At 39.1% G+C, this 14,487-nt stretch overlaps 1 protein-coding gene across 12 annotated transcripts in view; it reads left to right on the forward strand.

The window, feature by feature from the left end:
- SMARCA2 (SWI/SNF related, matrix associated, actin dependent regulator of chromatin, subfamily a, member 2) overlaps positions 1-14,487 on the forward strand; it is a 177,887-nt gene that overhangs the window by 87,735 nt on the left and 75,665 nt on the right. For all 12 annotated transcript variants that reach the window (XM_066604217.1, XM_066604218.1, XM_066604216.1 and 9 more), the window contains exons 14-18: positions 3,785-3,873; positions 6,093-6,240; positions 7,745-7,908; positions 9,793-9,859; positions 14,181-14,291. In XM_066604217.1, coding sequence (XP_066460314.1) covers positions 3,785-3,873; positions 6,093-6,240; positions 7,745-7,908; positions 9,793-9,859; positions 14,181-14,291 — 579 coding nt within the window. The remainder of the gene's footprint in view (positions 1-3,784; positions 3,874-6,092; positions 6,241-7,744; positions 7,909-9,792; positions 9,860-14,180; positions 14,292-14,487) is intronic.

Genomic DNA, 14,487 nt, shown 5'->3' on the forward strand with positions numbered 1-14,487 from the left:
GTTAAATGGAAGCTTAGTGCTGATTGGTTGTTTTGGGTAGAAAACATTTTTTTCTTTCTTTTAGACCCTCTTTGGAAATGAAGCCCATTGTGTGTAGGAAACTAGAGGTTGATGCAATCCAACTCCTTATAACACAAATAGAAAACCAAGCACTCGTAAATTGTCTGCTCAGTTTGCATGGATTGCCTTCAAATCATACCTTTTTGAACAGAAAATTTACAAGTGTTGGGTTCTCTATTACTTATAGCATAAATGCAACCTAACCTTGTAAATTGTTACATTGCTCTGTAAGCGTTTTTGAATTCATACAAATAGATACTAAAAGCAGTGTTTCTTGCTGAAAGGTTTTGTCTCCTCACAGATTCAGTTGACGTGGCCAGCTGCTCATTTTCCCTGCAGTGACAAATTTGATATTGCATGGCAACAATCCAAATATTACATGAATGTCTTGAGACCACCAGATTAAGAGCAACTGTTAAAGTGCCACTGACAAACTCCTAGAAGGGGCTCCTAAGTGGGTGTGTAGGGGGAGCCTCCTATGGGGCCTATATGTTTTTAATAGGGCAGGTAGACAGGGGTTGTCCTGGTTGGACAACTTCATTTTAGAGTCTAAGGGAATTCAGTCACCTTAACAGTGTGTTAACCAAGATCCCCTTCAGGATGTTTATTTTTTATAGGCTAGATGCACACAAGCTGTGAATTGGGTGCAATTCACACCTGACAGCACACTGACCATAGTCTGTGTGCTGTCCATTATGCATGGACTTAGCATATTCATCGGTATTGGAATGTTAAACAGACAGGAAAAGGGCATGCTATCACTATTGAGAGAGAACCTTTACATTTTTAAGCTCCTGGAGGCCACTGGAAATTGACAATTTATGAGTAAAGGCAAAGGCCTTATTCCAGAGTTCCTTGGGGAAAGTCTGACCTAGCTCCTCCTCCTAAGCTCCCCTTCACCTTGGGGCAGAATTTCAGACCTCCTTATCCAGCAACAGCCTATACATCAATGATACCACTTGTGATGCGGCTAAAGATGAAAAGCATAATTTTTCAAAAGAGGCTAATTCTTAAATCAGATTGGAGGCGGGTATTAGGGAAGAAATAGAACTACAAAGCTGAAAAAAATTGTAGCCTGATATGATCCTGAGACCCCTGCCCAAGGTGGATATACACGCCATGTATATGACGGAATGTGACCTCTGGTTAAAAATAAAAGATAAATATGTACTAGACACCGTAGATGGGAACTGCTGATTTAGCACGAGGGGTGTTTGAAGGCCAGGAAAAAAGACCAGCCCAGAACCAGTAGCAAACCTATGCCAGGCCCGCAGGAGAACAAGCTTGAAAGTTGAGACGCCGGACATGGCCCAGTTGGTCTTCTGAGGGATCAAAAAAAATCCCTTGTACACGTATTGGGTTCAGTGTGCATTCTATTGCTACCCAAAGCCTTGGTTGTCTTGTGGTGAAAGCGATCAAGAACAGTTGCAAATTGATGCTTTGTGATATAAATCAAAAGTTGGGTAATCCTATACCTCTAGCCAACTTGGGCCTCGTTAGAAGTCTCTAACTTAAGGCCTTTTTACCCACAACAATTATCGCTCAAAAGCCATCTTTTGAGCAATAATCATTGTGTGTAAATTTGCGCTCATTGTGCACTTATCAACAATCGCTGAGTTCAGCTCAGCTTAAAATCCATCGGGACTCCTAAAACGGATTGCACCCCGAGTTCTTCGCGGGCAGCGCTGATAACCTTCTTTTAGCAGCTGTCTCACTGGAGAACAATAGTGATGTATTTCGAGAACAGACCACCCGATGTTCTCTAAATACATGCAAATGAAGGTAGTTAGCTACTAATGGGCTGATGATAAGCCCATTAGTAGCTAATGCAAAATGATCGCTCAAAACTATCAGTTTCTGGCGAATTTTGAGCGATCATCTGTGTGTAAATGCACCTTTAGGCATGAAGTGGAGTTTTTTTCCCCTTCAAATTAAAACGATTTATCAGCTTACGTAATTTTATTAAGATAACTCCTAGGCAAATCCCAGGGAACAGTCTGTAACACACATAGTAATATGGGTAGGATGTCAATCTTCAGGGCATTAACCCTGCTAAACCAAGATAATGGCAACCAACTCCAAGTTGTAAAGTCAGATTCAAGAATACTAAGAGGGGGGTTGTAATTTAATTAAAACACCTGAGTCATGTCTGCAGAGATATGGATCTCTAGATATTTAATGGATTATTCCTTCAATTTAAAGCGGAATGCTTTCTGAAGATGTTTCACCTCCCAGTTTGGTTAGGTAATGTTCAGTGTATCAGACTTTTGGGTATTTACCTTGGAATTACTATCCTTACCAAGTTTCTTAAATTCATGAAGAATGACTGGGAGACCTAGCCTGGGGGGAAAGGGATATAAGATCAACAGGTAATCTTCTATAAGTGATAACTTGTGCTCTATGTCTTCTATCTTTATTTTTCTTAAGGGCATTCGCTAACCATTCCATGACCAAAATGAAGAAGTATGGAGAGAGTGGATAGCCCTGTGTTGTCCCATTACTGATCAGCAAAGGAGCCATTCGCCCTTACTAGTACTGAGAGTTGATGATAGAGGTCCATGATCAAGGCTGCTATTCACGACCATAGGCCTATTTTCATGACTGTTCCCTTCAGGAACTCCCTGTGAACTCTTATCAAACACTTTCTCAGCATCAATGGCTAGGAGACAGAGGGTGACTGGTCTTGTGAGCCTTGGTGATCAATGATAGAGTCCTTATAGTATTGTCCCAGGCCTCACATCCCAGTACACATCCCACTTGCTTGCTGTGTATGAGAGTCTGGTATGTAGGGTCTCAATCTAAGCTGTCATTTTTAAGAATAGCTTAACATCCAAGATAATTAATGAAATGGGACGAAAACAGCTGCAGGTTGAAAGGTCTTCTCCTGGTTTAGGAATAATGGTGAGGTGAGCTTGTAAGGCCTGAGAAGGGAAATAACAGCCACAGAAAACTGTTAAATGTCCGAAGTAAAGGACTGGATTATAGTTCACTACAGAGCCCAAGTGTATGGAGCAGAGAAGTCAGATTAGCAGTGCTTTTATTTTCAGTCTTGTGCCATGGGATAAAAATATGCCTCGGACTACACACTTCAAAAGCTTCCCACTGTAAGGGGGCTGGTGTGGGATCTGACTTATGGTTAGCCAAAAAATTACTGGTGGCTTGCTTAATATCTGCAAGGTATGCCACATCGTTGAATAAGTTATCATTTAGGTGCCAGGTATGGTATCAGGTCTACCCCCAACGGGCCCTCCTAGAAACCATAGATTGGAGCATGGTTGGACCACAAGGAGATGTCCATAGAGCACCTAGAGTTTACATCCAAGAGGTCAAGTCTATTGTAACTGTTGTGAGCTAAAGGATTGAAACTAAAATCCTTCTGGGTTGGATGTAATACCCACTATAAATCAATGAACTTCAAACTTGTTTGTACATTCATTTCTAACTCCGAGCTATGAATACAAAAATCTGTGTTTGGCCAGATTTAAATATGAAAGTTTCATATAAGTGGATGAGGCTGTTCTTGGAGATCCCCTCCTCTGTTATTGGGCTGCAGCTAATGTCTGAGCCGATGACGGAACAGAGCTGTCATGAGACACGTGAGTTGGCATAGGAAATGCCACAACTGTCAACCACATCACATAATGACCATATCCCGTATTTTGTTTTTAGCATGTTTGAAATGACTACAATAGGCTTGTTGGGATGAAACTTTATTTCTTCATAGGAGGAGGATGAAGAGTCTAGTAGACTGGAATCTGAAGAAAAGAAACGTTTGGGTCTAAATACAGACAATGATGCCAAGCATATAATTGAGTATGCCTTACTTTTTATTTACTGTTTCATTATTCAGCAAACTTGAAATTGAACTTTGCTTGGGGCCTTTTGAAGGAAACCTGTCATGTCCTTTATGTTGCTCTCTCTGAGGGCAGCATAAAGTAGTGACAGACATGCTGATTTCAGTGGTCTGTCACTTCTAAGATAATGTGCAGTGGGTTTTAAGAACTTACAGATTGTCTTCAGCTCCCAGCAAGAGATGAGTTGAATACACTCATGTGGTGCTGCCAGCTCTGCCCCGATTGACAGTTCTCCAGCCATTAACCTGAATACTGTGATAAATGCCAGTCGGGGTGGATGGGCGAGGATTGCAGCTCCTCATGAATAAACTAGACTCCACTCTTGCTGGGAGCTGCAAGAGCAAACTGTAAAGGTACTTTTGCACACAGTCACCCTTATAATCGCTCAAAAGAGTGATTATGGACGACTGTAGCCCTGTGTAAACACAGGACCTGACAGAGCAAGTGAGCAAAAATTGGTCACTTGCTGGAGGTGCTTTGTTTTTAGCTCACTTAAAAAAAACAAGCAACTGTCGGCCTATTTAAATAGGAAGTTATTAATCTATGAACGACTACATGTTTTACACTGTATAGAGGCTGACACCTGGAAAGAACTCCAGCTCCCTCCACTTGCATTCAGTAAGCAATCATCACTACTGTGTGAAAGCACAGGAGTGAATATTTGGGGTTGCTGTTGGGCGCTTTAGGGTATTTGTTCCGTGTACAAATGCCTTAAGTTTTTTTTTTTTTCTTTTAACCCTAAAGGGTATACATGTATGCCCTCTGGGTGCGTGGTTTGTATGGTACAGGATTGGGAGCCGATCCTTCTCTATACAGGGTGGGTCCTGGCTGTCCTTGACAGCTGACACCTGTCCACAGCAGCTACGATCAGCACGTGCTTGATAAAGACCGCATATGGCAGTTAAAATGTTGCTTAGTTTTAGTGGAAATTGAATAAAGAAAGATATCATTTTGGATGTGAGTATCTTTGTGCACCTTCAATGCTGCACTATTCTTCTACCTTTTGGACTGTGACATTATTGGATTTGGAAGTTCAGATCCAGCATACAGCGTGCATTCATTTTTCCGCACGCTTTCCCATGCAGGATTACTGTTGTGCTGCTGACATAACTGGTTTTTCTACGTGTCAAATTTTAAGACTGTCTAGTCTTAAGTTTAGACCACCTATTAGTTGGCTTAGTTTACTCCAAAAATTGCACAACGAGCTTATGAAAATTTACCTGATATGATAGATACTTTTAAAGGACGTCCAAAAGGAAGACTGTCCAAAGGCTTGGTTTAAAAATTAATAATTTTAGTCCTCGTCCCATTTTACAAATCTGACATAACCCTTTTATGTGGCAATAAATTGAAATTCCTATACTTGTCCAAGGGATTCAGAGATTTTGTGACACATTCTATTTTATGTCAGAATGTTGTTATTATTATTATTATTATTATTATTTTATTTTTTTATTTTATTTTATTTTTTTATTATTTTATTATTATTTTTATTTTTATTATTTTATTTTTTATTTTATCTTATTTTATCTTATTTTATCTTATTTTATCTTATTTTATCTTATTTTGTCTTATTTTGTCTTATTTTGTCTTATTTTGATCTTATTTTGATCTTATTTTGATCTTATTTTGATCTTATCTTATTTTATCTTATTTTATTTTATCTTATTTTATTTTATCTTATTTTATTTTATCTTATTTTATTTTATCTTATTTTATTTTATCTTATTTTATTTTATCTTATTTTATCTTATTTTATCTTATTTTCTTATTATTATTATTTTATATTATTATTATTTTATTTAATTTTTTTAAACAAAGTTTGGGGAAATGTGCATTTTTAAAACATTCTGTTTGTAAAGGAGATAGTTAATATAGAAGATTTACCATATGTTTACTTTGCATTAGTATAATGTTCTAAATGTCCTTTTACTTAATTTAAATTTAGTTTAAGTTTAAATGCAATTTTGCAAATATTAAAGAAATCAATAAGGAAAAAACAGCCGTTTTCCCAGTTTTTTTTATTTCAAGTTCTGTCCTCTAACAGAGTAGAGAAACGGAAACTCTGAATTGAGCTCTAATGCAGGTGTTAAAGCAGCCCTCTATTGATTGTGAAATTATATATAGTTTTCTTTTTATTGCATGTGCAATCTAGCATATTGTTCATTTGTTCTTCAGGACCGCAAAGCAAGATGTTGATGATGAGTACGGTTTGCAGGCTGATGCCCGCCAGTCTCAGTCATATTATGGAGTGGCTCATGCAGTCATTGAGAGGGTGGATAAGCAATCATCTCTTCTCATCAATGGTACCCTTAAACATTACCAGGTACAATATATTCTGTTTCCTTTTACCAGTTTTCATCCTTATTACTATTTGTGTGGTTAATAGTAACTTTTTGGTAAATGCTATAGCTGTGCGACTACACATATATAAAATTCGGTCATAGCAATACTGATCTCCAATAAAATTTAATTTCAGACTAAAGATCTTTTCAAAGAGAGATTTTGCAGGACAACGACACTGATGGGCTATACTTTGGGTCTGATCCCTGGGACCCTCACAATAAACAAATAGGCCAGGATGCTCCATTCAGCATGAACTATTTAGCTGAATGAGGCTAAAGGTGCTTTTAAACAGGATGATTATAGTTCGGATTCCCACAATCCAGCGGGAATCTGAACTATTATTGTTCAGTGTAAATGCATGCGGCAACTGAACGAGAACTCATTCACTTCTCATTCGATGGTCAGTTTCTGTAAACAGGCCAACTTGTGAACCCATTGGACTGTTCATCTCAGAGTGTGCAGAGGTTTAAATGAATTAAAAGTTAAAGTGAATCTTTTCCCATAAAACTATATATCCATCAGCTCAACTCCTCCTGCTCTATAACATGATGTCGGCAGCTTGGACATCTTGAACACACTGTCCGATTCCCTTTGAAAGGAACTTTTGTTACCTCCTTACAACATAGTAAACTGAGTTATGGTGCCATTACCCACGAAAGATTGTTCACCGCAGGGCATTGTGACTCTTCTCAGATTGTCGTGTGTGCGCTCTCCCATACAAGTCTATGGGAGAGCACGCACATGGTAAGCTGGGAAGAGTCACTTTGCCTTGCGGCACATAGTCCTTGGAGACTGACAGCTCAGGAATCAAGGAGCGGGCAAATAAAAAAAAAAAGAAAAATACAACTGACTCCCTTTCATTTTCCCTAAAGGCACCATAACTTAGTTTATGGTTCTACAGAGAGGTGAGAAGTGCCAAAACTAACTGCACTGATTATGGGCAAACCAGGTTTGATGGAGGAGGCATTATTAGAAGAGCAAGAAAATTGCAATGGGGTCAGCTAGAAGTCAACTGTATTGTCCAGTTAGACGGGACGACCGCTTTTAAAACTGCATGAGCGCTGACGTCCCCACTAAGGCTGTTGGCCCTCATGCAGAGTGTTTAGACGGACAGACTTCACCGCTAGATTGCGGGCTTCTTGCTCAGCACTTCACCTTCTGCGTGAAGCACTGAGCGGCGAGCATTTACACTGAACGACAACTCCGCCATCCAGCAATGTTTTTTTTAAGCTGACTGAAAGCAACAACAAATGTTAAACTATTTTTTTGCTTGTAGACTGCACAATTATCACTCAAATGGCCTTTAAATGAATGCAGACCATCTTTGTTGTGAGAGGATGTGACGCGGCTTCATTTAATAACCTTTGTGATTTTCTCCAACGTTTACAGGTCTGTTCAGATCCTACGGAGACCACTAGTGAGTCATTGTGGTGAGATGTTCCTTTATACATTTCTGTTCATGTTGTTTTGCTTTGTGATTTCAGATTCAGGGCCTGGAATGGATGGTTTCTCTCTATAACAACAATTTAAATGGAATTCTTGCTGATGAAATGGGGCTTGGAAAGACAATTCAGACTATTGCACTCATAACCTATCTGATGGAGCACAAAAGACTTAATGGCCCCTATCTCATTATTGTTCCACTCTCGTAAGTAGCACGTCTCTCGCCAGATTTTTCTCTTCCCAGCGCTCTTTTGATCTAAATTCATCAAACTCTTTCAAGATTTAGAATTTTTATATATAATATATATATATCTATATCTATATGATTTTAAAATATACTAAAAATGGTTTAAAATCCTCGCTTCTCTTGTTTATGTTCTGGATGTTTATCTTAGTATCTTAGATGCTAATTTGATAGCTCAGGTAGAGGCTCACATGAAATATTTTACAGATGGCTTTAAACCTGACACTTGCAGTAATCACGCAGAATGTGATTCTCCATGACTCTCCGCTTTAAAGTGAATTTCCATCTTTTATCATATTGCTCTTAGCAATGAAAATGTATGCAGATCAATTTCTTAACATATGCTCTTAGTGGTTGCAGCGATATAATTTTAACACTGAGCTACGAATTCCCTGCGTAAGGCCTCATGTCCACGGGTGGATCGGATTCCGCATGCGGGAACCTGCAGAGAAATCCACCCTTGCCCGCGGTGGAGGACACTGCGGTTACCTGTCCAGGTCTTCTGCGTGCTGCCCAGGTCTTCTATTTCCGAGTCTGCGAAAGCGCCGCCGGCACTCATGCGCAGTGCTTTTTTTTTTTAATTTTAACTCCTGTTTTCCCACGGCCCGTCCACAATTCAATTGCAGACAGTCCGCGGGTCATACGGCTTCCATTGACTGCAATGGAAGCTGTACATGCTGGATCCCCACTGAAATTAAGCATGCTGCGATTTTTTTATTTTTTTTTTCTTGTTTTTTTTTCTCCTGGACCAAGAGGTCCGCAAATCAAATCTGCATTCTTTATTTAATTTTCGGACACCCATGTATCCCTATGTGCAGCTTGACCTGTGGATCTTCCACGTGTCTGACCCGCAATTCAGATCCGCCTGTGGACATTAAACCTAAGGCATGCTTTAAAGAAATGAGCATTTTCGTTCCCACTTGGGAGCTTAGAATCTTTGTGCATACTGGTATGTGTAGTTGAATTCATAGCAATAAGCTATGCTCTTTTGCTCCCTCTAGTGGTAGCAGTAGGTAGCCAGAATGTTCTTCTTTTTTAAATCCATGTCTATGCAGATGTTTGACATTTAAGTTTTAGAGAAGGCTTTATTTTTTAAGCCCCGTACTATAATTAAGGGGTATTATTGGGTTGCCGTGGTGTATCAAGGCAGGGTCTAATTGACTGCCTGTCAGTTTAATACTGACAGGCCTAAAGCGCTGCAATCAGAAAGGCTATTGCTGACCTATCCTAAAGGTCATAAATAGATTTTACCAGGAAAAACCCTTTTAATTCCCCAAAATGGACTATAAAAATATTTCAGTCTACAGGAAAAAAAAAATCCTAAGAAACAACCTTTGGAGAGGTGATAATTGCTGGATTAATGCCAGTTAGACTGCTGGAACTCTCAATGACACAAATCTGCACATATTATGTAGTGTGTACATTTTCCTACATGTAAACTGACCTGTGGTGTGGATTTCGCAGTAAGCTGTATGTCAATTCTTTTTCATCACTAATTTCACTGCAAGGAATAGGAGGAAATCAGATACAAAATCCACATGTAGCACTTGTGGATTTTGCTGCATGTTGGTTGTGAAAAAGTCCTTAGCAATTCCACCCCGTGTGCTAGTGCCCCGAAGCTCTGGACATCTGCTTCTCAAGTTATGGAGGTGTCGCTGCATGATTAGTGCGTGGGCACATCTGTGGCAGATTTTCCTTATTTTTGGCTGTTATTGTTAAAGTAACCATATTGCATGGGTGTTTCTTTCCGCAATCATTTTAGATAAATGAACTACCATTGGTGGGTCTTTAACAAAATGTTTTAAGCATCCTTCAGTTTGTGGTGTTTTGTTTCTTGTTCTTTAGGACATTATCCAACTGGCAGTATGAGTTTGATAAATGGGCTCCTTCCGTGGTGAAGATCGCTTACAAGGTTTGCATTCTTAATTTAGAGCATTGAAGAATAGAACAAATAATTGTTTATAAGCTGCATCTTATCTTTTCTTATGCTATGTGCAAATCACAGACAGTAAACTAAAGGCCCTTTTACACGGAACAATTATCACTAAAACGGCAGCACGACCGAACGAACTGATGACATTTTTGCATAAAATTGCATGCACCGATAATGGCTTTTAATTTCCCTCATTAGCTAAAGAAACGCAGTAGCTGCTGTTTGCTTAGGTGTGTGTGTGTGTGTGTGTGTGTGTGTGTGTGTGTTTTATATGATCAATTATCTGGTTGGCAGATTCCATTGTCTTCTCCCACCATGAGTCAGCAATGTACTCATTATGTATGCAAGGCAAACAAAATCCAGCCTGCAGCCACTCAAGACTGGACGAATTCCATTCAAATGTAACGTCTTTTGAGTGGTTGAACAATGGTTTTTATGCTGGCTAAAAACCTTCCGCTAATATCAAGCAAACGAATAGTGCACGACTGCCCACTTTTGCACATAACTATCATCGCTTATTTTCAGCTGTTTGAACGAATTTTGAGCGATTAATTGTTGAGTTTAAAAGGGCCTTAGGTCTCATTTTTCTAATCTTGGAAACTGGCTTTGTTGTCTGTAGCAATCAATTGGAGTGCAACTTTCAATTCTTACATATGTTTTGTAAGAAGACCCATTTGTCACTATTCCACATTATCAATAATAAAAACATGGACACTCCACCAATCTCTAAAATGTGGGTAACTACATGATCACGATGAGGCAAAGTTTGAAAGGAGTGGCTGTCTGGCTATGGTTAGGGGGTACAGTTGTCCCCATTTGTCCCCTTCCTGCATCCAGGTGTATGTGATGATAATCATACAGGTCCTCCAGTACTTTAAAAGATCAGAGAAATGAGCCAATCACAGCTGTTTAAACAGTTTTACCATATAATCCATGCTTATTGATGCTATATGTCAACACCTTAGCATTGCAATTAGCGGTGTCAACACAGCCTCTACAACCGTTCAATATTCGTGCCTGTTAGGACATAGTCCTATACATTTTATATACATAAGCAGTAATGTAATGCTGTATATACATGACATTACAATTATAGTTTTTATAAGAAGGAGTAAAAGGTTTACTAATAAGACTATAAATATGGTTTAGGTTTACGATCCACATAAAATAATGATGCAAAATGCAATCCTCACTGAATAAAACTTATTAGACTCGGCGTCATGGCTTCTGTTTATAATGGAAACCATAATTTGACAACTAAACAGTCATGGTGCCTGATAGACTAAAAAGAAGTCAACGGAGGTCTTTCTGTGAAATCTGACTGATTTTGCAATTGAGGATCCAAATAGAGACTGAAATGTAGACGTGAACACAAACTTCAGCAGTCAAACACTATACATATTTGATATCTCCTTTCTCATAACCACCTGTACAAGAAAGTTATTGTCAAGTAACATAACTGGCAAACAAAAATGCTGCGGTGACGCTGCTTATTGCATTCCACTGTTAAAAAATAAATAAATAAAAAGTTAAAGGTTAGAGATGAGTGAGTATACTCGCTAAGGCACATTACTCGAGCGAGTAGTGCCTTAGCCGAGTATCTCCCCACTCGTCTCTAAAGATTCGGGGGCCGCCGCTGGTGACAGGTGAGTTGCAGGGGGGGGAGGAGATCTCCCCTCCGTTCCTCCCCGCCAGCCCCCGAATCTTTAAAGGCGAGCCGGGGGATACTCGGCTAAGGTACTACTCGCTCGAGTAAAGTGCCTTAGCGAGTATACTCGCTCATCACTATTAAAGGTGTTTTACAGGGAAATACTACTGATGACTTCTCAGGATAGTGTAGAAAAAGATTTGACAGGATAGTTCTGCATGCAAAATGGATGGATCCTGATCAACCCCATTTTAAGTTATTGGGGTCTGTTGAACACTGGTGGTATTTATCATGCAACTCACCTGGCAGAATACTATGGTTGTTTTTTACAGTAGTCTGAAATGTATATTTTGTGATACCATAAAGCAATCCATAACAAGTTAGGCAAAAGTTGCTTTAGAAAAGAACCGTATATAAAATACAAATTTAATCTTAGGAACTTAGACCACCGAAAGTTTTTGGGTGATCGAAGAACCCCCAATATCACTTCTGGTCAGAATGGTAGGAACAATTATATGGGATATTTGGAGTGTTTGGTTTTAAAGATGCCTAGTAAGCATAGGCCAAAAAAAATGTTAAAAGGTTCTAGTACGTGGATAAACCCAGTGAAGGAGGTCTGAAAATTTGTTGAAGGAATGAAGATTACTCTGAATTTTGGCTTACCATTTTTTACTCAAGGCAGCACACAATTTTTTCATGTTAAAGGTGCCCATAGACTTTATAAGGGCTTAAACTGGTCTGGGAGATTTAAATTTCTTCTGTTTTCTACAATTTTTATTTAATTACAGTACAGGAAATTATACCGTTTTCTATTATACCTGTATTTACAATTCTTCTCACATCCCTTTCTTATAGCAGTGCCCCCTATCTGCACAGTAGAATGGTATAGTCCATGGATTGGACAGTCCATATTAATGGCTGTCAGTCATGTGACTCCTGGTGTTCAACTGATCAGGTATCTAATAAGTGAATAGTAGATTACTGAGGAGCAGAATTCGCACAGTATTACTACCTGCAGGGCTGTCATGTCTGTCAGGATCTGTGGAGAAGCAGCTCTTAGATTTTTCCCCACCATCTCCTCTGGTGATATTATTTTCCAGTTGACATGACATCGCCAGGAGACAGTTGTATGTGTTTATTAACAACTGTTAAAAAAAATAGTTAACTGCTCAAAAAAGCACAACCCCTGTCTCCAGGTGATGTCGGCATGTTTAATAAAGTCAACTGAAAAAAAAAAAAAACACTGAGGAAACTGGAAGAGGGATATAAGAGCTGCTTCTCCACAGACACCGACAGACAGGATGACCCTGCAGGTAGTAATACTATGCGAGTTCTGCTCCTCAGTAATCTGCTATATGAGACACCTGATCAGTGGGAGTTGAACACCAGAGCTCACGTGGCATGTTTGATGGGTAACATGACTGACGGTCATTACTATGGACTGTCCAGTCCATGGGGTATACCATTCTATTGTGCAGGTAGGTGCTACTGTGCTGGTATAAAAATAGGATGTGAGCAAAATTTTTAAGTAAATGATTTCCTTATCTGTAACTAAATAACTATGAAAAGCAGTAGAGAGCAGACAACCCCTTTAAAGCTGACCTGTGTGATTGGTTGCTATGACCAATTTTTTGTTTTCAATTTTGATAATAAGACTTGCGGGTATGAAAGATTTTGGATTTCTCTACGTTGCACACGTCACTTTTTGGCAGATGTTGCTGCTGTACTTGATATTTGCAGAAATCTTTATTCCACTTAAAGAACTAATAATTTAAGATCCAATGACACTGCGTTTTTGAATAACACTAATATAACCAGTGTAGGTAAAAATTGATGGAGATCCCACTTGCTTACTGCTCTTATTGTCTAACATCTGATAGAACAATGTTAGCATCTGTCAAATCTGGGAATCCTTTCAGCTGCTGTGAATTTTTCTTGGCAGTGGTACAATGAATAATTTGTATGTAACTGAAAGTCCCTTTGAGGTTCAATCCTCATACATATTGACCCTCAAATGTATTTTCAGATGTTTATATTCATGTAAATCCATACACTAATTTTTATTTTATTTTTTGTTAAAGGGGTATTCCAAGCAGTGCCGGCTGTCAGTGCTGGGATACACTGGGTTCGGAGCGGAAGCCACTGCTCCGACTGCTGTTTAGCGGCCGCAGCTCGTATTGCAGGCAGGGCTCTCATTGAAATCAATGGGACCCTCTCCGACCCGCTCTGTCAATAGGACTTTCTAATGTTAAAAAGTTTGCGCTTTACGATTTTTTTTTTTTTTTTTTTTGTGCGATTCGTTTAATGTCTTACCATATTTTAAAGAGACTCTGTTACTATCTTTTTGCAACCCTCTCTGAGGGCAGCATAAGGCAATGATAGACCCACTGACTATAGTGATATGTCTGCTGTGTGGATCTGTTCAGTAGTTTTGGAAAAAATTACATTTTTATCAGCCACCGCTCGTAATTTCAGGCACAGCTCTGATTAAAAATAACGGGAGTTGCGCCTGCAATTCCGAGCGCTGACCACTACATAAAGGTCCGCTCCGTCCCCGGTTTAGCCCTGCACTGATGGCTGCTGCTACCTGAAAAACCTCTTTTAAGGGTTATGAATAGTGTTTAAAAATCATGTCTTGTGTCAAAATTTTAGGGAACGCCAGCAATGAGACGCTCTCTGGTTCCACAGCTCAGGAGTGGAAAATTTAATGTCCTCTTGACGACCTATGAATATATTATTAAAGACAAGCACATCCTTGCAAAGGTAATTTTCATGTTTTTCCAATTTTAGCTGTTAAAATGGTTTAGGAGGTAAGCAGCCCTTAAACCTTCTTCTCTTTCTTTGTAGTTGACCCTACTTGCATGAGACTTTTATCTTCAGACTAATATTCCTAATGTTTTTTTCATGTATAAGAATAGCAAGGTTTGCACACAGTTTCTGTAAGCAAAGAAATCGCTTA

Source organism: Eleutherodactylus coqui, chromosome 5, assembly GCF_035609145.1.
Source record: "Eleutherodactylus coqui strain aEleCoq1 chromosome 5, aEleCoq1.hap1, whole genome shotgun sequence".
Classification (NCBI taxonomy): domain Eukaryota; kingdom Metazoa; phylum Chordata; class Amphibia; order Anura; family Eleutherodactylidae; genus Eleutherodactylus; species Eleutherodactylus coqui.